This window comes from Toxotes jaculatrix, chromosome 12, assembly GCF_017976425.1.
Source record: "Toxotes jaculatrix isolate fToxJac2 chromosome 12, fToxJac2.pri, whole genome shotgun sequence".
Lineage (NCBI taxonomy): Eukaryota > Metazoa > Chordata > Actinopteri > Toxotidae > Toxotes > Toxotes jaculatrix.
This window is the reverse complement of record NC_054405.1, coordinates 5,073,636-5,100,619: the sequence shown is the minus strand read 5'-3', so window position 1 is coordinate 5,100,619 and position 26,984 is coordinate 5,073,636. Positions and strand designations below refer to the sequence as shown.

The 26,984-nt window shown below is 42.5% G+C and overlaps 1 protein-coding gene across 1 annotated transcript; it reads left to right on the top strand.

Annotated features, from left to right (window-relative positions):
- The first annotated feature begins 7,823 nt into the window (after positions 1 to 7,823).
- LOC121190967 (spectrin beta chain, non-erythrocytic 4-like) lies at positions 7,824 to 26,483 on the top strand. The gene is made up of 19 exons (XM_041051994.1): positions 7,824 to 7,946; positions 16,213 to 16,476; positions 17,606 to 17,839; positions 18,056 to 18,145; positions 18,235 to 18,513; positions 18,604 to 18,734; positions 18,898 to 19,102; positions 19,487 to 19,732; positions 19,894 to 20,028; positions 20,317 to 20,558; positions 21,374 to 21,512; positions 21,651 to 21,735; positions 22,015 to 22,226; positions 22,570 to 23,993; positions 24,162 to 24,222; positions 24,311 to 24,579; positions 24,804 to 24,974; positions 25,218 to 25,260; positions 26,184 to 26,483. The coding sequence occupies exons 1-19, from the start codon at positions 7,824 to 7,826 to the stop codon at positions 26,481 to 26,483; spliced, it is 4,653 nt and encodes a 1,550-aa protein (XP_040907928.1).
- Positions 26,484 to 26,984: the final 501 nt, after the last annotated feature.

Genomic DNA, 26,984 nt, shown 5'->3' with positions numbered 1-26,984 from the left:
ACAAAGCATCTCACCAATTCTATGATTAAATGAGTCTCAAATGATTTTACAGCACTCTCTTAAACTGATGTGCGTGAAATGACTCCTCCTAGGAACAGAGATTGATGGACAGTTGTTAGAAATAAGTGGTTTGACAGAATTAATTAGTGGCTGGCAGAATAATTTACATAGAAGTCTGAAGGAAAATACATGACAGCTGACTGGCTGACAGTGAGCATATTTGTTCAAGAACAAAAGAAAGTTACAGTCTAATTTAGGAGTTTTGTCATTACATGGTTGATAATTGTAGCTTTGCACTTCAGGTCAGTCTGGTGGAGGTCATAACCTTCGTCTTGCCTTTGGCCATTAGCCTCTCTCTCAAAGGAAAAAGATACCCTATGTGCTACAAGTCTATAGATGTAATTAGAAAAGACAGAAATTTGACTTTGACCTCATTCCATCAAATTAAGCCCACAGGGGTATCTGAAATTAAATATTCTCTCTAATCCTACAGACACACTTATTTATAACAAATCTACCACAAGTAGTTCACCACGGTTAGTGCTGTTTCTGATTCCATATTAAAGAGTAGGTTCAAAAATTCTCAAGTCTGTCAACTACAATCAGGTGCCCCATGAGCACTGAAACAGGTTGTGCTCGCTGTAATTATTCCTAATGGTCATGTTTTGTGCAAAAAGACTATGTTTTATCCCCAGTCACTCAGTCCTCATTGAAAGGACATTGATAAGGGATCCTTTGATGGCCAGTGTGAACAGGGGGGAATGATTGGGATGATTAGAGCAAGAGAAACCTGTTTCAGTGTTCATATTAGCATGTGACAGTTGGTTTAAGCCAAGCTTGAAAAACTGTGAACCTATTATCATTTCAATATATCTGCATCACGATACAGATTTTTATCTCAGCAATAATGCGTTAAAATTGTTGCATGTTGCAGTTATTCCTTCAACAAACACTGGAAGTTACCCATGAATTTTATTATAACACAATTTGTCTCCAGTTAATTCAGTGAACACTGTATCGCACTGCAGGTTAAATTATTTGATGAGGTGGATAAGACAGACAGCTGAGTAATCTGTCACGTTTGTTTGCTCTAATGAGTGAGTGTGAGTGATGTCAGTCAGAGAGATGAAGCTCATTTTGCAGGCTTTGTCTCTCTACACAGCTTTAATGGCTGTAGAACATATTCTACTTTAAACTTGACAGGATCTGTCTCTCCTTGGTTTCTAAATAATTGTCAGCTGTACAGTCAAGGGCCAGAAAGATTAAAACCTAGAGCATTTCCCATCTTTACATTACAGAAAACACAGAGTCTCACAGTCATTGTGCTTAAGGTAAATGAAGAAAACCTCCACCTCCACCTTAGAAGACAGCACTAGTTTTATACGTCACTGCCACACAGTGACAGGATTAAGAAATCCTCTGTTACAGTTGTCATATCACTGAGAGGCAGGGAAAGAGAACGGCTGGAGAAATGTTGCCCTCTAGTGGCAATAAGGTCACACAACTTGATGTAGTTTGTGAGAGCAGTAGTGTCTTTTGAATGGAACAGAACCAGCACAGTGTAAAATTGAAGCAGTGAAACTGTTTTTTAATTATTGGCTTTAGATATTTGGAAATATAACTCTGATATAACAAAACTACAGTAGTGGCAGCAGCAACCACCTGACAGCTGGATAGAAGAACAAGCTGGCAGCCATATTTCAGCGGTGGTCCACTGAACAGCCAGCGGTGACAGACATGACATGCAGTCCAACTGATACTGTACTGCAAAACACATACTACATACTCAGCAGTAATAATTCCCAAGTTAGGCATTACATTGACAGACATTACTGGACATGGTAACTGACAGGATCACTACAGGAGAAACCAAAGCTCTGTGTGAGGATAGCACTGGAGGACAGTTCAGTAGGACACTTAAATCTCCAGGTGTCTTTCTCTAGGACGTATGAGCACTTTTTATATCAGTATGAGATACAGAGAGGGAAAGGATCTCGTCTGAAAGAGTGACCAACACCAGCACAAAAGCAACACAGGACTGCACATCTGATAACAGTATGAGGCTCTGTGATCTCAGTACAGTGAAATAAGGTGAGGCTTTGAGACAACTCTGATCAGTTTGTTTAGTGCTGTATGAAATTTGATTTGATTTGCTGAGATAGGCCAAAACACCATACAACATAAAACGTGTCTTTTACCTGACAAAGTTAATAATGTTTAAAAAGGAAAACAAAGCTGTTTAAGCCTTTTAGCCAGAGACTGTTATTAAACCCCTGAATATGTGTTAGTCAGGACAAAACAGAAGACTGCAGTAGACAGTCTTTTAAATCATGCCAGTACAGTACAACATGCACTGCTTGTGCTTGTGTCAGACCTTTAGAGGGACTGGTAATGCAGGCTAATTAACCAAGTCTAGTAACTTATTTCATCTCATGGTCTTATAGGAATGTTGCTGTAGTTTGCTTCTCCGCAGCTGGACTGGCAGATGACTCTTATTTAACACAGATCAAGATAGTTTAACTTATTTGATCAGACACTTTGAAACTAATGCTCCTACTAAGAACAGAGATAAGTCTGTCACTCATTTTAATCGAATCTAATACGTGATGTCTTTGCATTGTGGGAGGACATCTGACTGTCCTCCACCTCTGTGTTTAACCAGGGAAATACAACATTGTGCCACAGTGGAAGCCACTGGCCTTTCATTGACCGAAGTATTTGTATTTAAATTGTTGCTAAGCATTGTCAAGATTACTGTAACCACTGCTAATTTAACCTTGTGATTTCTGATGTATTTTGCTTTATTCAGTTTTCCTGCCCAACAGTTTGCTGTTGCTTTGAATTTAGTCCATAATAAGCTAAAGAGGACAAATAATGCATGTTGTTGTTGTTGTTGTTGTGTATGTCATTTGTATGCTTACACTGACATTTTGATGAGGTCTGAGCAAAGAGATAATTAAGCTGATGTCTATGCTTAGAAAGATTTGCTGGTTGAGATGGAAACAGGTCTCCTGGTTTCCTGTCTCCTGTTGGAAATACGTAGTCCCAGTGCAGAGCTTCTCACCCATGACGTCAGGACCTCTTGTGGGGTCACTTATTTTGCTGACAGGTTTGAAAACTTTCTAGGACTGATATATGGATATTATATTACACTGATCCATTTTCAACATATATTACCCTGAGCTCCATTCATGCAGCTGAAAACAGAGTACAAAATGTTCTACACCCAGGACAATTAAAGGCACCTGTCTCAACTGGCATCTGGAGGAAGTGAAAGGACAGGAAATAAATTCCTCTCTCTCCCCTGTAGGTGGTGTGAGTGGGCTGCATTTGCTTTCTGTTACACTGAAGTTGTTCTGTTACATGAAGGAGTTGATTATCAAAGGACAAGTGAGGAACTGGTAGAAATAGAGAATTTATTACTTTGTTTATCTCTACCTGTAGGCACATAAGGGATTATATACACTACTGGTCAGAATGTTTAGAACACCCCCATTTTTCCACTTGTCACTCAAATTTACATAATGTCATGTCTTAGTGTTTCTGAAATTAAAACTATGAACAAATAAATAAGTTGATTTTTTTTTTTTTCAAAATAAAGTGTGAAATTAAATCCCCCCCTGCTGGTCAGTCAGTCAGTCTGTCAGTCAGTCAGTCAGTCAGTCTGTCTGTCTGTCTGTCTGTCTACCCACCAGAATCCCATTACATTTCTACACTTGTCCATGTTGTGCAGATCGTTCCAAATCATTTATGTGAACCTCTGGCACCTCATCTGGAGTAAGTGTTATTAATTACTGATTTCAGGACGATGCTTTGAGGACACTGCACAGGAAAAAAGGAGCTAAGCAACATATAACTCCATATATAAAAAATCCATATAACTGGATTTTTAAACCCAGTTATATGCAGTAAATGTTTGTTTAAAAAATGATGGTAACTTTTGTTAGTTACACTTGCAGCTTAACTCTGGCAGTGAGCACAGCATGCTCATTAGTTTCCCACTTTTGAGTCCTATCCTGGTTTTGTTAGGTGGTTTTATAGTCAGGATATGTTGTTTACATGAAACAAGAGAAACCAGATTATTCATGTCCTATTTACATGATCATAACTGTATCCAGATTAATGATCATCTGTGTGCATTCATGTCTGGAGCAGCTGACCTCTGCTACATTTACCACTGTGCGGGTTCTTCTCCCCCTGATCACTGGTAATTTCGATAGATTGCCTTGAATTCTAGTATTGAGATTCCCTCTCAGGATGCATTGAAATAACTTTTCTGATCCTAGAACTTTTCATCATTGGGTCAAAATATTCGTTTGTCCTCTGCTCTCATTTATGACAAAATATGAAATACCTGCAAAACTAAAGAGATTCATATCAGCCTCAGTTACTGTCACACAAACGTGTGTTTTCTTTTTAGTTTAGGAAATAAAAAAATGATGGCTGGAGTCCCAGATAGCATTTGAGCTGTGTGTTTATTTACAGGCAAAAAAAATGCTACCAGAAAGCAAAGCAAAATTAAGGAAATCCACAATTTACTACCACAATTTATGCATTAAATGAGATCTCTGGTCACCACATCTTCATAATCAGGTCCCACATTAAACTCACAACAAAACACAAATCATCATTTCAATAATTCACACTGCTTCATCATAACATCCATTATATTAATGCCAAACCAAAATCCCCCCTCCCACTCAGTGGGACCTGGTATGGCCCGCAATTAAGCAGCTGCACAGGTACCTCCTACCACTATATAAGGCAGCCTTCTTCAGCTGCTCTGGTTCAGCCCCCAGGCACAGAGAAGGAGAGGACTAAGATGGCAGCAGCACAGGTAAAAGCATATGAGGGAATAAACCATCTTGAAATAACAGAGCTGGTGTGTAGTGTGTTTCTTATGTTTTACTGTGAGGGTTGGGTATATGGTGTATGAACATTTGTCCAATGTGGTGCATGCACTCACCAGGAAAATAGTGGGGAATTATTTGTTATGAACCATGAATGGGGACAGGGCTGAGTGTCTGTCCTACCATGTGCTACCAGTGTGTTACACTGTGTGTTTATTGCTAAATATCAAATTTTAGCGTGCAAACAAACTCAGATGGTGAACATGGTAAATATAAGCACTTAAATATCGGTTAGCATTGTCACTGTGTGTTAGCATTTTTCTTAAAGCACCACTGTAGTAAAGTAAAGCCTCACAAAAATGCTAGCATGGCTGTAAACTCTTAGTCTTGTTTTGCAGAGAGCCTCGGGCCCCTCCCGGCATCACCAGCTGCCTGACGTGTTTGACTGGGGTGTGGACTGTAAGTATTGGACTTTGAACACACCTTGGCAGTAAATTTGATCATCGACAGCTCAGCTAATTCTTCATCAAGATAGACTTGCATACCAGTTTGTCTACATGGTGTTCACGTGTGTAGACTGTGCAACCCCCTGGCATTTAAATATCCTTTCTGAGAAGTGACTGTGAACATGTCTGTGGATCAGGGTGCATTCACATTCAGTTTAAAATGCCTTTTCTCTCACTCTCTCACCCTGGATGGCATCCAGACTATGTAAAATTCATAAAGCAAGCCTGAGCACTGTAGTATTTGATTTTGAAGACTCAATACATCTTTATTTATTTATTTGTTTGTTTTTCTGCAAATGGTGCAATCTAAAATAAGATGTTTTTATCATTTTTAAAACTGATATTCAAAACCTGCAGTCAGTGTTGTACTGACTGTCAGTCCTTAAATACAGTGAGACAGCTCATCTAAATTATTAATGGTGTATAATGCTGTAAATGTTAACATCAGTCATGTTTGTAAACACAGTGGTAAAACAGGCCTGTGTTTCCAGTTATGATCAGATGAGAGGGGAAAAAAATCACATCAGCAAAATGAGACACATTCTTCAATTATACATTTGTGTGTACTTGTAATTTATCAGTTCGAGGTGGGTCTGATCAGGTCAGGTTAATTCCTCTGGCTGTGATGATGAAATTCACCAAAAAACCATAAACAAAAACAATATGTTTAGTGTAATGTTGTGTAATGTGATGCCAATCCACTGTTTCTTATCATGTTAGAGATTTTAATGATAAAAACAAAGAGGGATTTGCTGCTTGAAGAAAATGAAGACGGTCTCTTAAATTCTGAAGTAAACACAAAAAGAAAACACACAACCAGCCTGAACAACAGAACTTGATGGTTTGGGGTAGTGCTCCACTTCAGCCTTTGCTCATGAAACTTTAATCACCTCTGGATGCTGTGATGATTCAATTTGATAAATATTGGTGTTTTTAAAGAACAATATATAAATAAAAAATGTTTTCAAGGCTGCAGCACAAGCACAGACTAAAAATTAGAACCAAACTCTGAACTCTTTTTTTTTTAAAGTTAGCCTCTGTGCCCAAATGACATGTACTGTGTTGGAAGCAGGAGAATCACACGCAGGTCCCCTTAAAGAGGCTGAGTGAGCGGTGATCGGAATCAGTCAGCTGCACTGTGGACCATGTGTGCATGCGTCCTCCTTCCCTCTCATTCAGCTGTTTTAAAAAGGACCCCCACCCCCTCCATCTCTTCCCAAATCCTGCTCCCGCTCTGAGTGCAGTCATTTCTAGTGCAGAGAAATGTCCCTGGTGACACTGAGGGATGACGCAGACTCTCTCTTCCTGTCTCTGTTTCACTACCCCCCTGCCCTCACCATCTTTTCCCTCTTTTGACTTGCTCTCCTCTCTTTTTTTCTTACTCTGACGCTCCCCCTTTCTCCATTCCTCTCCCTGTCTCCCTCTCCCCTTCTCCTCTTGCTGTCTCCCTCTTCTCTCCCCTCCTTCTTGCTCTCTCTCCCTCTCTCCCTCTCTCTCTCTCTCTCTCTGCTCCGGCACTGCAGTGCTGATTGTGATTGCACACACACTCACACACACTTACACAAGCACACACGCGCACACTCACACACACACAGGAGCGTAGCTGAGAGGCAAGGACTGCAGCAGCATGCACCAACCGCGGCTGAGCTGTTCGGGGACACGGGGAAGGGGAAGTGAGGAGAGAAAACAGTGAGCCGTCTTCACTCCGGCCCGTGTGAGCGTCTTTTCAGCGGTGGGGACGATGTATTTCAGGAGCTGATAGCTTATGTTATCCGGCCTCCTCTGCACTGACTCTGCATCCCATTCACCCTGCTCCTCCCACTCCAACTCTTCCTCCTCCTCCTGTCTAAAGCATCGTTAGACGGGACTACAGATTGACCGGGACTGGAGAGCGCTGGATGGTCAGGTTTTAGCCCTGGCTTCAAAGATCCCTCTGTGGCTATGCTACGTCTACATCTCCGCTGATGGGATGGATTGTAATCGACATTAAGAAATAGAAGAATAACCCAGAGCCTGTAAGGAGTCTTGGACGTGTGTCATTCTTTGCCAGTGTTGTCATTGGCGCATTTCCTCTATTTCGCTGGTTCCTTTTGCCTTCTGTCAGACTGGCTAGCAGGCACTGCAGCATCAGGACCGCAAGACCCATGAAGTAGTAGGGCATGAGGACCCAGGGGCCACACAACGGAAGGGCTTGAGTGCTTCCATTGCTACCACTGCTGCTGAGGTGCTTATCTTGATTTTTTTTTTCTTCCAGAAAAGGGTGTCTGGTGGGGGTTGGGGAGGGTGGTGACAGCACAGGTACCCAGGCCCCTGCAGAGCAGAGCGGGTGGCTCTTGCGTAGAGGAGGCAGGCAGGACGTCCTGTGGGAAAGGGGGGGGAAGAGGGGCTGGCTCGAGCGTTGGGCTCCTGATGGTGGCTATTTTTGTCTCCCCTAGCTGAGTGATTGGGACAGCGGGTGGAAGAGAAGATGCTTATGGCCCGAGACACGGCGCGGGACGAGGCTCAAAAGCTACACAGGAAGTGGCTGAAGCACCAGGCCTTTATGGCAGAACTGGCCCGCAATAAGGAATGGCTGGCAAAGATAGAACAGGTGAGTGGAGGGGACCGGGGCATGATGATGGAGCTAGGGGAGGGTTAGATGGGGAGGACAGATAGGCAGAGCAGGTGAGCTGAGGGAGGGGGGTTGGGGTGGGGGGGTGTACCATGCCAGAGAGAGCACATGACTAAGAAACAGTGTTGATGGTGGGTGTGGTGGCGGTGAACTGGAATAGGTGAAAGTGGGGGAGATGTCATCACTCAGTTTTCATTTCATCACATTGCTTGGGTGACATCCTGAATTACATTCCCAAGGTTATATTGTTACAGAGGCTGTGTTGATTTCAGGCTCACAGGTGGTGTGATCCCTGTGGCTCTTGGTGTTTTTTTGCACTGAGATTTCACTGCTCAGTTATGGAGGTTACAGTGAATCATACAGAGGACACGTAAACCTTTGCAGCAGTGAAGGCCTAACGCACAGAGACTGCACATCCCTCTCGTTTTTTCCTTTTATTTACTAAAGGTATCTGCGAGGGAACACGCAGCTGATACGAAGTCAGCTCACATCAGGAAAACATTTTCAGGTTGGCTTTTTCACCCCTGCGTTCCCATCTTGCTTTGCTTCCCTGACAGAGCAGCATCCCATCCACACAGAATGTTCTCCGTGCCCTCTGCCTCAGTGAAGCTCAGGTGGGCTCTTGAGATGTAAATTAGTCAATGAGACACCATTTCTGCTGATGGCACGTTGCATTCGGCCGCTTCAAGTCACAAATATGTTGCGGCTGTTCTTCAGTGAAATGTGATTTTCAGCTCAGTCACATGTCACATGGCTGCTGGTGACGAGGACACACACAGAATACGGCATCTAGGGGCATTTAGCACTTAGCTGTATGAGGTCGGTATAAATGCTAATTTTTGCTTTTCAGGTGCAGTTTATCACTTCTGTTCAGCAGTCTAACATCCTTTGACACTTAAGTTGTTAAACTATTGAAACAGAACAGCTGACTTGAGGTGTGCACTGTAAATGTGTGATGATGTATAATCACTGATTCAGACTGATGAGACCCTGATTTAAAAAAAAAAAAAAAAAAAAAAAACTGATGTGGTTATACAGGAAGTGCTCTTTTGAAGTCAGCCCCCCGAGCATCATAAGAACATCAGCAAAATGTCAGACAGAAACCATTTTTGAGCTGGAACCCTGTAACTCCTCCATCTTTATGAACACTTTAAGCATTATTAATCATGATCATAATCATAATCATATTGGATTATTTTATAGTTTGTTTTCTTACTTCAGCTAATAGTTGATTGGCTCCTGTCAGTCCTGTGTATGATTCAGTATGGAAACAGCTATGGCTAAAATACATCACATGTGCCTCGTAGACACATTTTAAACAGTCTGTGTCTGTAGTAATAGTTTCATTTCAGAGTTGGTGACATTTATTCCTGACCTTGCTTAAAAATGTGTTTACATCTCTGATAATATTTGATGAGATTTCTTTGTGTTTTAATTATTCATTTTTATTGAATACATTAAGAAATTCATTAGACTGTATAGATTTGAACACATTATTTTGGTTGTACAGACAGTGTTATTAACTATTCATAAGACAGCTATGTAACTAATTATTACCAGGCCCACTGACAAGCCAAACTACTGTGTATTACCTAATGAAGAAATCCTCATGTTCTAACTTGGTTGTCCATGTATGAAATGTATTTTCAGGCTCATCATGCCTTAGTCTAGACCCTCCCATTGAGCCAGCAGACACCTCGATTTAGTTCAGTCACGATGCAAAAGAGCTAAAAGATGACTTCTGATATGACTGTGTTGCATACCAATCACTGTGTGCAGATAGGGTTGTGCTTTTAGTAGATGACGTTTTATTTATTTTTTCTCAGCCATAGATGTTTTTTCTAAATTCCCAGGTTTAAGTCACTGAATCTGTGCAACCATATTCATTTGTGTTCTCAACAGTGTTATGTCCTGTGGCTTAGCAGTGCAGGATATTATGTTTATTCAAGCAGATCCAATTGAACAGTACACTACAGTCTTTTTTTTTTATTCATGGTGGAAACACCTCAAATGTTGGTTTTACAGTGTCCAATGTGCAGAGACTCATATATGGAGAAGTTCATAATCAGATGTAGTGTAGCAACAGAGCTCGAATGGAACAGTAAAGTATTTAATAATGTCAAACAGATGCAGGTTTGGGGTCCATTATGAGTGCACTGTGGCACTGCTTATGAAGTTAATGTTTCACTTATTTACAAAAATAGATATTTTACATTTCTCCAATGTCAGGATTTGCTGTTTATCTTGCTGAATGTTTTCGGGGGTTTGGAAAAAATACAAGAAATCTGCACCTTGGGCTTTAGGAAACTGTGATGGGCATTTATCACTGATATCTGACATTTTTATTGAGCAAGCGATTAATCAGATAATCAAGAAAATAATCTGCAGATTAATCAGTAATGTATAGATTCTAATGTGTATGTTGTTAGTAGATGTCCAATCCAAACTCTCACTTCTCAACACGCTAAATCCCAAATCATCTAAAGTGATGAGCTCGGTTTATTCTTCTCTTGTCCAAGAGAAGCTGGACACATACAGTGAAATGCAGTATGTTTTACTGTAGTTGGTGACACTGGATGTAAGTGTGTGAGTTGACAAGTAATGTTTAATTATTACCTGTTTAGGATGTTCAGCAGTGTGAGAGTAACAAAGACCTGACTGGACATGTCCAAGTGCAGAGTAGCTCAGTGTTTTGTTTTTTGTTTTGTTTTGTTTTGTTTTGTCTTGTTTTGTTTTGTTTTGTTTTGTTTTGTTTTTGGTATTTTTCCTTCATTGGCCTGTTACTGGATAGTTAGACTAGATTCGAACCCTTGACGTTATAGGTATTATGTGTTTTATACTGCTTGACCACCAAGACTGCACAGCTGTAACCAGCTGCCTTTAGTAGATGTGAACAGTAGAATTTCAATATTTTAAGTTTCCAAAATTTAAAGGAGCACAGTTAATATTCTGCCAATCACGTGACTCTACACAGAGAGCCATGGAGAGGCCCTCTGCCCAGAATGACATCTCAGCTTGAAATGAAAATGGACTGAAAGGGGATACTGCGTTACTTCTGAATCATCATCTTATTTGTATAACCTTTCATGCCAAATAGCAGAGAAATGTACTGAAAGGATTGACACTGGGTGCAGAAGATGGCTGCTCCGTAGAGTTTGTCTCTCCTGTGCTATCTCGCATGATTTCCCCAAGTTCCTGTTCACGTAGCCCCACACGCACAGTTACAGAGGCCGTCGTGTCTTCATAGCCCCGCTAATATTACTTAATATACCCCCACTGTTCTCCCTGTCGTTACCTGAGAGACGGACAGAAAAGATGACGCTGCGTCCTGCCGTGATCAGAGAACTCTGCGTCCTTTTGGAAGGGTTCCCGCCTCGGCCCCTTACCACTGTTCTCTCTCTGTACTTACTCAGCACATGGTCCCAGGCCGGCTCGTGTATGTATGTGGAGGATCTGAGGGTGCTTCTCTGTTTACAGCAAGAGGACTCATGGCTGACCTTGTGCCAGGACTCACCATGGGGCTCAGGGGTCAATGCTTTGTAAACACACAGACGAACCACGGGGCCTGTCTGTCTGTAGCACATAGATCAGTGACAAGCTATGGACCCACACCATGTACATGTTTAAAGGGGCAATATATAAGTATTTTAGTTTAAAGCAATCAAAAATAAACTAAGATTATCAACCGAATGTGAAGAATACCTACTGAAATTAGCATGCTAACCAGCTATCCCCGGCCCGTCCCATCTCATAATCCCACTCTGTGCCTCAAGAAGCGATAGTGAGTAACTGTAGCATCCATTCTGCTCTTAGTCCAGCATGAGGAGATGAAGAAGCAGTAACTGTAGTAAATTAGAAACCTGTGTTTCAGTCGTCCTCTCTCCGCGACATTCCTCCACTCTTTCCTTAAGCTCAGCTATTGATGCTGCAGCCTCAGCTGCTCTGCCTCGCCGTCCTCCACCTCTCGTGGCTCGTCCTTTACCTCTGCCACCGCTATTTTTGATGGTCCACCGGCTCACTGATGCGGCGGCCCACGGGGATTTGTCCTAGTATGCCCAGTGGCTGACTGTGGCACAGTAAAAGGGGAGGAGGGAGTGTATTCCCTTGTTTCTCATTTTCTGGTAATATTCTGGTCCATATGTGAGCTTCACTTCAGTATATATACATTCAGCAGGTTTGACAGTGTATGTATGGCTGACATTATTCTCTATTTTTCTAATTGTAAGCAAATTCCATGATCAAACAATAAATCCCAATAGGCCAGGACTAAGGCTGTGTTAGTCCATCTCTCAGCAGGCCTGTGTCACTGCTGATATTCTGACATGTCACAGTAGGAAAAGCACAGATGTAAAGGATAAAATAATGACGACTAAAGTCCATTTAGATGCTGCATTTTCAGGGTTCTGATGTTGTTCACACTGGCCCTCCGTCGCACGGTCATGGTTTACTGGGGCTCCTGAAGAAGACAGGGCCATTCTTCATGTTATCAGTGACACTTATGCATTTCCTGCTACGACAAGTGTCTGCTATGAAAAAGGCCTTTACTTTCAGACATCCCTACTCCCTGTCTGTGGCACTCAGCTCCAGGCCCATCTTTAACAGAAATGTAGCACAGTATCCTTTATCTTTTTTAAGGTCTAAGTAATTTCCTAACAAAACTGTGCAGTGTAATTTTGAACAAATGTTACTCAAACAGGTGTAAATCGTTTGTTGGGGATTATTTTCTGTGGTGGATTAACACATTTGTGTTAATCCAAAACAAATCAGCCATTTTAATTTTGCACCATCCAGTAGGCTATGTAATATTAAGATCTTCTCAAGGTCTTTTGAAGTATGATTTCAGATTAGTTTGGATGTTTTATCCTGTGAATTATTCAGTCAGCATTAACATGAGTACATTATTTTATCCTGTAATTTATTTGCTATTAATACATGAAGTAACAGTGCTCATAATTGATGGCTAAAGGCTTGTGCTAGTTCTCTGAACACTTCCCTCACACTCAGTGAGAGAGTAACACAGGTATATAATGTCGCACTGTCACATGTTGTTCAATCTGTTTGCATCAAAACTGTACACGTTCTGCTCTGAGGGTTATGAGCTAACAACCTAATACCAAACGTGCTGTAACTGTGTAAGCGCTACTTGCTCATATGTGTCAGCTTTACTGTTAAACTAGCAGAATTAATTAGGTCACTTCCACTGCAGGATTTTCTAATGTTGTTAGCCAACTCTGACAATTATTGGTATCTTGGTATTGTGAAGTACTACTTTATCTTAACCCATTAACTAGCTCTTCAGTGTCCATGTGGCTGAGATTTTTAGAGCAACAAAACAATGGTTGGTTAGTTATTTCAGTAACTTACACCATGATGGTACAAAAAGACAATTCGATTTCATTTTCCTCTGCTGGAGTTAGTTAAAGCGTTTTAAATATGGTAAAAGACACCTGCACTTGTTTTTAATTCGTATATATATTATTATATATAATACATATATACAGCGCTGTTATCTGTGTGTTACCTTCACTCATTCTTCACTTAAACACCACCAGTTATACATCAGGACCAGTCATATCATTTTTCTGGGATTTGGTAAATTACTTTGAAATCTGGTGTTCCTGTGTGTTATTGTAGTAAACAATATATTGTCTTAATGGTCTTGAAAAGTCTCAAAAAAAACCTCTTCGGAATGAATTAAACTGGTTTAACTCGACATCCTTTGTGTGACTTTGAGTGGTTTAGTTTGTCTTAGTATCTTTGTTATTTAAGTGTGTTCCTGCTACACTTTCATATTACATGAGCCTTATATTACATATTGTATCAGCCTACTGTGTTTGTTTCTTTGTTGCAGTCATTGTCCTGAGCGTTTTTTTTTTCTTTTGAATTTTTGTCCTCACTCGCATGTCTGTATTTTTTTTCTTCATTCAGTCCAATGATGTAGAAGAGATAAATGTCCACTCTGCTATTTTAGGAAGCCTGAGTTTGGGCCATAAAAACACATTAAAAGACTGGGTAATAACAGCTTGTTTCAATATTAAAACAACTGCGCTAATGGATGATACATTTCTGTCTGATAGCAGTGGTACGTTCAGAAAGAACATGCCACCCATGCTTCACTGGTCAGTAAATGGTTTTTCAAAATCGTGGTAGAAAATCAAAGCACAGGCCAAAGCCTTCTCAGAAACTGCATATGAGCTGAGATGTTTATGAATTTGTCTCATACAGTGAAAATTAATTATGTTACACATAATGTTAGTGTTGTGCTGTGTGTTGGGCTGAAGGAGTGATATTCACAGTATTATGACTCTTTTATTGGCCAAATCTGAATTTGGATGTATCCTCAGGGTTAAGCTGTTTTTAAGGTGTTTTCTGTTTTGTTTGTGGATTCACCACTGGTACAAGTGTTATACAGATAATAGCATAAGTTTCACAGTGTTACTTATAAATATACAGTAGGTGTAAATACATTGCTGTTTGTGCCAGTAGTATAAAACAAGCCCTTTACCATCCGCTGTTTCACTGTGCTGCATCAGCGTTTCAAGAAAGCCTGCAGAATTTGGCAAGACAATGCTGCCATAATAGCACGATTCATATGTGGTAGCCATTAAAATCTCACACTGTCAGCCATGACTGCTTCGAAAATTTGCTTCACAGATGCCCTTTTGATCCAACTGTGCCCAGGCTGTGGCACAGCCCCGCACACCCGCAGCCTCACTCCCGTTCCATAAACCTTTGATTCTTCCTCCTCTTACTTCCCCTCTTCCTTTACTCTGCCTTTCTCCTCTCCTCTCTCCACCCCCTCTCTGATTTCTTCTCCCTCTGCTTCACTCTGTGTGTCAGTAAAGCCAAGAGAGAGAGAAAGAGAGAGAGAGACCTGCTTTCTGCTGGCTCTGCATTATGAGAGGGAGAGCGAGGCTGAGGAAAGATAGGAGAGAGAGAGAGAGGGATGTGAGAGAGTGAGCAGTAGCAGCAGCTAAGCAGTGAGCCTGTGCCAAGAAGAGGAATGCAGCACTGCATTATGAAAGCCATAGGATATAGGTCCAGCTCTCTGTAAAAGATAAAGGAGAGCAGCAGGATTTAGAAGATAAAATCCATCATGTGCACAGTTGTTATTACAACACAGTAACTATAATGAATAAATGATGAACTATAATGAATACATCATGCACTATCATGTGTATAATAAGAAGGTAAAGGAAGGAGCATAAATGCATGTTTCTTAAAACATTTGAAAAAATCTGCATCATTATCGGAGGCTTTTAAATCTTGAAGACCTTCTCTATAAACGAGCCAGATGTAAAAAATATTATCCCAAATCATGTCATAAAAGGAAAACACCCCCTGCTCCCCTAAGTCTAGGTATGGAAGGAAAGCTTTGATCTATCTGCATCTCCTCATCCAGATCACGTCATCAACAAAGCCAGAGATTTAGGGGAGGGAAGAGGAGCAGAAGAGCACAGGCAAAGGACAGAACAGGGGTTTATTAGACTTACCATGCATGATTTTTAGGTCAGCCCGAGGCCAAACTTTGCTCCATACACCTGCCTCTCTGCAAGCAGGGGGGCTCCAAGCCTTGGCATGGAGCTGTGTTGTCCCGAGCTATTTTGGGGACACAACTGAATTTTGCCACTCACTTTCGAGTACCATGTCAAATTGTTCTCACAGTCCTGATCTGAAATAATGGAATAAATATAACAGATGTGAGTATGGTTTGTGTTTGAATGTGTTTAGGGATCTGTATGGAGATTTGTAATAGGGCCATTTAGTCCATACAGTGTAGCTCTTTCAATGAATGCCGAGTTATTTTGATAAAAACAGTTGATACAAGGGTCACAATTATCTAAAAATCATCGTCATGGACATGAAAATGGATTTAGAATCAATAAAGCTGATTTTAGAAATAAAATCTAATCTAATTTGTCCTTATTATCTAAAGTGGTGGACTGTTCTGCGCAGCAGTTGTGCAGTTCTGGTCCCAAGTGAAGCAGCAGTCATCTCAGCCCCTAAGAACCATCTCTTAGAGCAAGAGCTGACATTAAGGGAGTGTACAAGTGAGAAGCAAAAAATAAAATCACTCAGCCAGGAAATGACAGTCCAACACATGATGTCATTTTAAATAGGACAGGTCTAACGTGAAAAAATATAGTGACTTACAGAGATTGATTTGATGATTTTGATCAGTCTGAGCTGTGCTATTTGGTGGTTTAACAGTTGGTCTTAAACAGTTCTAACTCTCTGTCTCCAGGAGGGTCAGGAGCTGATCCAGGAGAAGCCCGAGCTGCGTTCAGTCGTTCAGCAGAAGCTGGAGGAGATCAGAGAATGCTGGTCGGACCTGGAGAGCACGACCAAGGCCAAGGCCCGCCAGCTCTTTGAAAACAACAAGCCCGAGCCGGCGGTGAAGAGCTACTCGCACCTCGACAACCAGCTCTCCCACTTGGAGCAGCAGCCCCCTCAGCTGGAACAGGCACACCATCTGCCCACCTTCAATGAGCAGCTCCAGAAATTCCAGGCAAGTCTCAAGGCTCTCCAGGGTCGCTCTGTGAGGAGAGCTGCTCTAAGGCCAGAAATGATTCAATTGGTTGCCACCACCAGTTGGTTACATATGTGCATTTGACATTTTGGTCATATATTACAAAAAACAAGCTCAGTTTCAAATAATGATAAAAAAAACCATCTCCTTTCTAACATTCATGTTTTTATAGCTAATAAAACACACAGTACCTAAGTATTCATCACCCTGTGTGATTTCTGTTAATGTGGAAGGTAGGGGAGGCTAACTAGCTTGCATTTTTACCTGCTGTTATCATTTTTCATCCTCCAGCCTTATAATTTATACCTTGAACACATTATTACAAGGGGTCACTTTTAATGACTGTGAATCATGAGCTGTGACCTTCACAGTCACCAGATCTAAACCCTGTTGATCACCTTTGTGAGAGTTTGGACCAATGTGTTAGACAGGTCTCTGCACCACCGTCATCAAGACACCAAACGAGGGACTATCTTTGTTCATCCCTCCTGTAGAGTTAATTTGAAGGTGCATTGAAGCTGTTCAGCACTTTACTGAGACACTTTGTGTTGGTTTTTCCTTTAATTTGCCACCTGTCTGCAGTGGATAGAATATAACTATGAAGTAGCATAAAATGAAAATATTAAAGTACAAGTACTTAAAAATTGTATTTGAGTGCAATACCTGAGTAAATGTACTGAGTTACATTTCACCAAAAGGCTTCAGTTGGTAAATAAATTTAAACAAAGTAAAAAACAATTCTGCTTCCTTGACTCCACCCTTTGACATTTAACTCAACCCACAAGATTATTTCTCCCTCCACAAAACCTTTGCCCATGAGAAATGTTTGTATAATCAGCCCTGATATAGCTAATGCTTTTGACAGACTATACAGCTCAGCTCATTGTAGTTTATGTAATTTTCCCCAGCTCTGACATGCGTCCACAAAGGCCACTGTTGTGGTACGTTCTTAAACACGAGGTTCAGTGGCATTAAAAAATGCACCATATGCTTTTTTTCCTTAAAGTGAGGCAGCGCATTACATAACCCTGAAATGTTCTGATAGGAAAAAGCTGATGTGCTGCGTTTGTCCATGCCTGTAACATGACCTTCCTCTTCCTCCTTGCAGGCTATGGAGTCTCAGATAGGGGACTTTTACAAGGATGTAGGAGAGCTGGGAAGCTTGCAGGGGGTCTGCCTACCCCAGCGAGGGCTGATGGCAGGTGACAAGGAAGGCGGCGAGCAGTCAGGCATGGTGGAGACGCGCATAGTTCGCCTCATTGAGCCACTGAAGGAGAGACGCCGCATCCTGCTGGCTTCCAAAGAGATGCACCAAGTCGCCCAGGACCTGGAGGATGAGATAGTGAGTGGCACGCTTCTTTACTCTGAGTTCCCTGTGCTTCCATTTCATTTATTTCTTCCTCCATATACACAGTTGACTTTTTTAGTATGGTCCGTTTATTTTAGGAATCAGAATTTAGAAGAATGAATGCATCATGTGCCTTCCCCATGGCTTCCATGCATGATACAGTACATAGATCCTAAAAACTGTAATGACCTGACTGTGGTTACTTGATAGCTGTGGATTCAGGAGAGGCTTCCCTTGGCCTCCTGTAAGGATTATGGGAACAACCTCCAGAGTGTACAGCAGCATGTAAAAAAGAACCAGGTAAGTGTTAAAAATGGCGCTTGGTGATGGTCAGCTGAAACAAGACCTAACCTCTAAGTCTGGGAACTTACATTTGATTGGTCCTTTAGACGCTCCAGAGGGAGCTGATGGGGCGACGGGCTCGTGTTGAGGAAGTTCTGGACCGGGCTGGGATTATCGCTTCGCTGAGGACTCCTGAGGTGGAGTTTGTACGTGAAGGGGCGGGGCATGTGCGCCAGCTGTGGGAGGTTTTGCAGCTGGAGACGGAGAGGAGGTCTGTGATGCTGGATGCTACCCTGCAGGCTCAGCAGTACTACAGTGAGGCAGCTAAAGTGGAGTCCTGGCTGTCAGGTCAGAAGCTCCATCTCGTCAGTGAAGAAAAGGGCACGGTACGGACAGCTCCGATATCCATGCAGGTATTCAATGGCATAAGTGACCATATGACACCAACAGCCTGACATTACTCTGATGTTTTTCAGGATGAGTCGAGCACCCTGCAGCTGCTGAAAGCCCACCTGGCTCTGGAGCAAACGGTGGAAACATATGCAGAGACAGTGGGCATGTTATCCCAGCAGTGCCAGCGTCTACTGGAACTGGGACACCCAGAAAGGTGTGGCATGACCTGCCCTCACACGTTCACTCACAAAGCAGCACAAGTAGCCCAAGAAATGTTTGATTTCTGCATTTTCTATTCATTGTGTAAAATGATGTGATGATGATGATGTTGATTGTCAATAATTATCTTGTTGGTTGGCTGTAACATTTTCCAACAGCGAGCAGATCACCAAGCAACAGTCCCACATAGATCGGCTGTATGTGTCTCTGAAGGACATGGTGGAGCACAGGAAGACCAAGCTGGAGCAGCAGTATTGGCTCTATCAACTCAACAAAGATGTGGAGGAGTTAGAGAAGTGGATCACTGAGCGCGAGGCGGTGGCCAGTTCCACCGAGCTGGGCCAAGACCTCGAGGATGTCACGGTCAGTCCCTCAATGCGATTTTAGCTCCCACACTACTCTAAGCACAGGATTCAACTTTTAAAATCATATGACTATAATGATACAACAGTTTTCATATGACAACCACCAAATATATATTAATAATGTAATTTAATAATTTAAACCATTTTAATAAAATTAAATTGAATCTAATCTGAGGGTGGGTGTTTGGCATTTGGCTAATGTGGCTTCTTGCTTGAATGAAGCAAGGGGAGTGCAGTGACCATCTATCTTGTCTTGTCAATTTAACATTGAATATTTCAATATTCAATATTTTAAGCCTCACAAAGCATTTGAATATTTGAATGAATCAGTTGATGTCATTGTGTCCAGTCCCTGTAGTGTTGTGTAGTTTATGTGTTTCAGGTGCTTCAGGAGAAGTTCACCAAGTTTGCCTCAGAAACCAACAACATCGGGCAGCAGCGCATGGAGCAGGTGAACAAAATGGTGAATGAGATGATCGACTGTGGCCACTCGGACGCAGCCACCATCGCCGAGTGGAAGGACGGACTGAATGAGTCGTGGGCCGACCTCCTGGAGCTAATGGAGACCCGCAGGCAGATGCTGGCAGCATCGCACCAGCTGCACAAGTTCTTCACTGACTGCAAAGAGGTACAGTCAAAACAAATATCAGCTTCTGACTTAAGGTGTAGCGTGTTCTGCACTGCCGTCTCTCAGGTAGAGTGAATGTATCTTCACACACAATCCTGTTCCTGTCACCCGGCCTTCTATTTTAAAGCGCTCATGATGACGCCGCTTGTCCTGTGTTGTAGGTCTTGGCTCAGATCGCAGGGAAGATGAAGCAGCTGCCAGAGGTGAGGGCATGCCAGGCCAACATCACCAATCCAGCCACCCTGCAGAGACTCATGCACTCCTTTGAGCATGCCCTTCAGCTGCTAGTCGCACAGGCAAGTGATATGACTTCTTTCCAGACCCATCAGTCACACAGTGTACTTTCTGTTCATGAGCATGAGGATGAATGAGTATGAATTTCACCAAACTCATTTCACAAAAAAAAAACTGTATCAGCGGTCCTAACCCAGCCCTTAGGCTACAGAACTATATTTAAATATAGACTTTTTTTGTGTGCGCTTGAAATAGCTTGTTTTGTTTTACCAAGAAAATCAGTTCAGTTCAATTTATTTTCTGCAAATATATCCATTCTTCTACACTGAGTTTTCCCTGTTTTGGTGCAGGTGAGGCAGCTGCAGGAAAATGCTGCCCAGCTTAGGACCATCTACGCTGGTGAGAAGGCTGAGGCCATCATGGTCAAAGAGCAGGAAGTGATGGAGGCATGGAAGGAGCTGCTAAGCTCTTGTGAAGCCAGTCGCGTCCAGGTCACTTCAGTAACCGACAAGGTGCAGTTCTTCTCAGTGGTGCGTGAAAATCTGATGTGGATGGAAGGAATCATGGGCCAGATAGGATGGGATGAGCCCAGGTGAGACATCTGCTATATTCTTGCTCACCTATGTGTGTTTACTCTTCTTTGTTGAGATGTGCAAAAAAAACAACAAAACAAAAAAAAAACTATGGGATAGAATTTGTGTTCCAGGTTTAATAGCCACATTTTGTTTCAGTGTTCAGTTAAACTGAAAGTCTCTGGGCTTGTGCAGTCCCCATAGACAGAATTTCATTACAGTGCAGTGTCAAATTAAGCTGCTGTGCCACCTTGACCTACTTTCAAATGACATCTGGTTTTCAATTTTTCATATGATGTAGCTGAAGGCTGTAAATTTTACACTGTAATCACTGCCATTCTTTGTCATTTTTTTCCCAGTTTAACTGGGCAATTATCTTATAACACTTCCTACTTGGCTTGAAAACTTTCAGCAGATGTCAATATAGCAAACAAATGCATGGACATACAGAACTAAGGGACTGGTAAAGATGGCAAAACACATGGACATGTGTAGCTGAAATGTCAATGACTAAATCAGCTGATCAACAGAAAAATAATCAGCAAACGTTTTGATAATTGGTTAATAGGTTTTGTCCAGACAGATAAAATCAGCAATTGTGGTGGGACTAAAAATAGAGGGTGTCTTATTCTGTACAGATGTGAGATACACATGTAAAACACTTTGAGTTGACAAATGCTCCTACTCATGAATCTGAAACGAGTGAATGTTCTGCATCTTTTCTTAGTAAATGACTTACATACATCTAAGATTTTACTCTCTGCAGATGCAAAGTGCCCCCTAAAAGTATTTGTTGCTAAATCTAATCTGAATAATCTCATCTATCCTTCCTCAGGGATTTGACGGCTCTGGAGGTGATGATGAAACAACACCAAGAGCTGAAAGCCAAAATAGACGGCCGCAGCAAGACCATACAGCAGTGTGCGGATCTCGGCAAGATCCTGATAGCTGCAGGCAACCCAGCATCTGAGGAGGTCAGGCTAACAAACTGTGCAATACATATCAATTACTATCAAGCCACAAATAGAATAAAAAATAAATAAATAAATAAAATACTTCATTAAGATGTAGCAGTATGTTGTTTTGGTCATGACTGTGATCTGTCTCTGCAGATAAAAGAGAAGTTGGACAGTCTTCTCTCCAAGCAGAAGGATCTAGTGGAAAAATGGGACAAACACCAGGAGAAGTTACAGCGCAGTGAGTAACTGACTGGATGTCTACATCAGAGCAGAAGCAGCTCTTAACACAACACAGTGTTAAATGTTGAATGGACTCAAACGCTTTTTCCACTTCACCCTGTTATGTGCAGTTAATGTATCATGAATCATGTGTGAGTCTTATTGTTCTTCTTGTTTGAGCACCCAAGCTATGATCTAACACATAAAACATTAACATAATGTACACACGAGCACGTAAACAGATTTCTGCTGGAGCGTACATTAAAACGTGGCGTAATGTGTTGTTGGTGTGCTCCAGAGCAGGAAAAGTTCCAGTTTGCCCAGGAGACGGTAAAAGCGGAAGCCTGGCTGAAAGCCAAGGAGCCACTGATCACCTCCAAGGAGCCAGAAGGAGGAGAAGCCCAGGCCCAAACAGACGAGGCTGAGCAGCTCATCCTTCGCCACGAGGCCTTCCGCAAGGCAGCTGTAACCTGGAAAGAACGCTTCAGCTCCCTCCGCCAGCTTTCCGCAGTAAGCTTGACTGTAGATAAATGTTTAATCAGTTTGGTGGAGTCACAATTTAGTGCTGCTACAGGAAAAAACTGTGACCTTGGTTTCTTGCGTTTGCTTAGCAGACATGCATTGTTATGGGCTTAAATCTGTCCCATGATGTTTACCGCATGTGGTGTACCCTCACCCGCTAGCCCCCATTAGCTTTTCCTGCAACATTGTTTAGTATCCAGTAAAACATTGCTTTGAGCAAATATTCCTGATAAGTCATTACACCTGCATTTTACTGGATCCATCCTGCCTTTAATTTCTGGTTGTAATTGGGTTCATGTATGCTATTATTTATTTAAGCTATGTCTTTCAGGCTGAGAAGAAAAAAGAGGAGGAGAAAAAGACAACCCCACTCTCCAGCCGAAGGATGTTCCCATTATCATGTCTGACTCCAAACGTCCCCTCAACCAGTGCTACCTCATCTTTCTTGAGGCAGACGGTACAGGCGCATATAGAACCCAAACCCTTACAGACCTGTCTGGATCTGGGTGCCACTTGTGCAACCCAGAGATTGTCTTCAACACTAGCCAGCTACAACCCAGTTCTAAATGGATCAGGCTACCACGGACTGGAACAGCAGTGCAGTGGGAAGTTGGTGAGCTCCTCGTACCTTGGGATGAACCAACAGGCAGCCGGAGGAGGAAGTGACTCCGGTTTCTCAGCGTTGACCTCCCAGAGTGGTGGAGCAGACACTTCTACTTACCTTGGGATGAACCATCAAACTGCTGGCAGTGCAGAAAGCTCTGGGTACTTCGGACTGACTACTGGGTCTGTGAGTGGTATGCAAAACCATTTTAGCAGTGCCAGATTGGGAAGTTCGGGTAACCTAGCTCAGCAACCAAGCAGTGGAGGTATGGGAAGCCCTGGTTTTGTCCCTCAACAGAATATGGGCAGTTCTGGATATTTGGCCCAGTCGCAAAATATGGGAAGTCCTGGATACTTGGGGCAGCAGCCTAATTTAGGGAGTTCAGGATATTTGGCACAACAGCCTAATATGGGGAGTTCTGGGTATTTGGCACAACAGCCTAATATGGGAAGCTCTGGGTATTTGGCACAGCAGCCTAATATGGGGAGCTCCGGGTATTTGGCACAGCAGCCTAATATGGGGAGCTCCGGGTATTTGGCACAACAGCCTAATATGGGGAGTTCTGGATACCTAGCACAGAATTATCAGAGCAGTGGGGGATTGGGTAGCTCAGGCTTTCTGGCACAAAATCATTACAGCAGTGGAAGTCTGGGCAGTTCTGGTTACCTAGCTCAGAGCGGTGGTATCATGGACCCTAAAATGGCATATGCATGGCAGCACCTAAAAGCTGACTTCATGCAGCCCAGGATCAACCACATTCACAAAGCTGTAAACCCCCTCCTAGAAGCAAGCAGAGTGCAGCGGGAACAGTTTGGGGACATCCCGATGGCAGACATGGTGGGGCCAGAGTCCGGACTGGAGCTCCTCCATGGTCGTCTCCAGAGGGATCCTCGTGGTAGCCGCTCTGACCCTCAAATGGACCATCTGAGGCGAGAGAGGGAGTACAAGCTGGGCAGACAAACCTCCAGTGAGCAGGAGATCCAGGCAAGGCTGAATGAGTTGCCAATGATTGTGCGTCAGGAGCGTTACCGGAGGCGTCTGGAGAGGCAGTCGTCCAGCGAACAGGAGGGGAACGGCAAACAGAGGCTGCAGAGGCAGGACTCCAGTGACCTTGAGGGCTCCGTTAAGGAGGGTTCTGACAAACGCTCAGGGTATGTGAATGAGTTGTGCTGGTGACAGTGAAATCCAAGTGATCTTCATAAAATTTGGCTTTACAGTTAGTGCCTAGTCAGCACCGTCTAGTGTGATCCTAATGATTTTTATGATTGCATAATGATTGTGTTTGCTGTTTGGGTGACTCATGTCTGTTGTCACTGCAGGGAGAAGCGATCTACCATGGCAGAGATTGTAGAACAGGTCCAGGAGAGAGAGGCAGCACATGTGAGTTAGCTGACATTTGATGTTTTGTGTGTTCATTTTTCTTTTCGTCTTTGTGTCACATTCACTTTTTTTTCCTCTGCTTTCGTAGGCACGAGGAGAGCCTTATCGCCCTCCCAGCAGCCTCTCGGCACCAGTCACTCGTTTTGATGGACGTCCTCGTGCCCGAGATCGTCCGAAACCAAGGAGGAGGCCCCGTCCAAAAGAGCCCGAGGAGACACGACGTTCTCGCTCAGCCCCGGCAACTGGAGCTCCAACAACACCCCAGCCGCCTTCACACACTGCCCAAAACGAAGGCTTCCTCTACCGCAAGAAGGCCACCAGCTCTGACCTAGAAGCTCAGCAGAGGAGCCCCAACAGGTACAGCGATCACTGTCAAATCATACGACAGACATAGCTTACAAGTGACTGATAACTAAACCCCTCCTCTGAACAGGGATTGTTTGATTGTAGTTAAATGAGATGAGAATTCCGGGATAATTAAGTGTTGTGTTTCCATCTTTAAACTTGTACCAACAGAAGCAAAGAAACTTTCAAAAAGTTAAATCCAACTGGCTGAAGTTATCTTCTTTCTGATTTTACAGTAAGTCCTGGGTGAATGTATATTGTGTGCTGAAAGAGGGAAAGCTGACCTTCTACAAGGACGCTAGGAACCACACCGCAACGTACAATGGAGAGCCTCCCGTTGACCTTAGTAACTGCTCATTTGATCCTTCAATGGGATACAAGAAGAAGAAAAATGTTTTCATTCTTCAGTAAGAGCTATTTTATTGTTGCAGATTTTAGAGGCAGAAATTGTGATATTAAATTGTGACTCTATATTTTTCTTTACAATTAAAATAAGAATTTAGAGCCTTTAGCTATTTCTCCATATTTAAGAGAGAAATATCAAAACAGAAAATTAAACATGTCACCATCAGACTGTTCATTAGACATTTATGGTTTTAAAAGACAGTGTATGAGCAACTAACAATCCCTGTTAATTTTCTTTTCAACAGAATAAATGATGGAACCAACTTTGTATTCCATGCAAAAGATGAGGTAAGAACTAAACTTCAATTTAGAAAATGGATCAATAGTTTCTTTCACTTGCACAAAAATACTGAAATGAAAAAAATTGAACAAAAAAATGTTTTTCATACATTTTGATCATCATGCAAATCAGTGTCAGACATTGCATCACTTTCTCTATTTTTGATTTCCTTTTTTTGTTTTTCTTTGTTAGATTAATAAAATAACACAAGAAATGAGTATAATACATAGTACACTGTAAAGTATAAAGATATCAGAACAACTGCAGGGAGAACATTTATTTATGTATTTAGTTATTGATGTCCTAGGGAATGATCTCTGTGCACTCTTCGCTGCGTTTAGTTATTAAAGAGACTTATTAAAACCTTTCGTTCGCCTTAAAAAAACGACGTCCCAGCTTTTTTTTAAAGCTGCACCAAGTAACTTCACATATTAGTGGCCCCATGTGGGACATAACTTGTGGAATTCTTAAAGTTTCTTGCACTAGATTTATTTCAAGGGAAAATATTGTATTTTTACTACACAACGTTTATTTTTGCTTCCCTGGACATGTCAGTAAAGTCTGACATCCTTTCCTCAAGGAAAGTGAACCAAGAGAGAACACTGAGAGAATGAGCCCAAAAGCACAAGTGACTGATGTAGTATAGGAAAGGTACAACACTCTGTTGAGGTCAGATTCAATTCACCTGTTGTTTTCTGTGAACAGGAAACATTTCCCACCTCTTCGAGCTGACACCTGAAATTAGTTTTTTTTAAAGAAGGGGAATTTTCACAGTTTCAATTGCTCTTCTCTGCTGCAGGCTGAAATATAGTCTTCATATATTGGTGTAAATCCCAAAACACAATACAATATGAAACACATGCAAAAGAGAAACATAACTTGAGAAAGAGACTCCTTATATAATCTGTTTGTCTCTTGCTGGTTTCTGTAGGAGGACCTGAAGGCCTGGACTTCAAATATCACCACCTGTATAGCTGAGCACGAGGCCATGGCCAAGTGGGACAAGCCCGGGACATCGTCCATGGACCCCGACCGCTCGGAGAGGAAGGAGAAGTCGGAGGGGGACGCAGATGCCAGGTCAGAGAGGTCCGAGCTCGCCGAGGGGGAAGAGAGGTCTGAGAAGGAGAGGTCAGAGAAGGGGGATGGCTCTGAGAAGTTAGACACATCAGAAATCGCCGACAAGCTTGAGGGCGGGGCGGGGGGCTCCAGCACGTCTGGAAAAAGTAAATGAGGAGCCCCCCCCCCCCATTTTGTTTTAATGTTACTCACTGACAAAAGGTGTCGGAGGCGGTGGGTGGGAGGGACGGATGGAGAGCATGTGCAGCTAGGTTTGCAGATCCTCAGTCACAGAGCTGGAACACACTGAGGCCACGGTCCTTGGACTGACTACTGTAACTGTGACAGACTAATCTCTCAGCCCCTCCCCTTCACCCAGGCAATACATCAGTGCTTGCATCGTGCCACCTGCTGGTAAATCGGAGGTTGGCCCAGACACACACAGACAGACAGACAGACCAACGGACAGACAGACTGACCCCAACAAGTGGTCCCAGGAATTAGTCACTGTCATGTCCCATCGTTGATTGTTTAATCTCTTGGATTCACAGCATCCTTCTGTATGTATCTTTGACTGATAATGTAATGCTCTGTCTATCTAGACAAACCCGAGAAGTGGTGAATGAAATGTTTCACAATATTAAAAAAAAAGAAAAAAAGTTTTTTGAAGCAATAT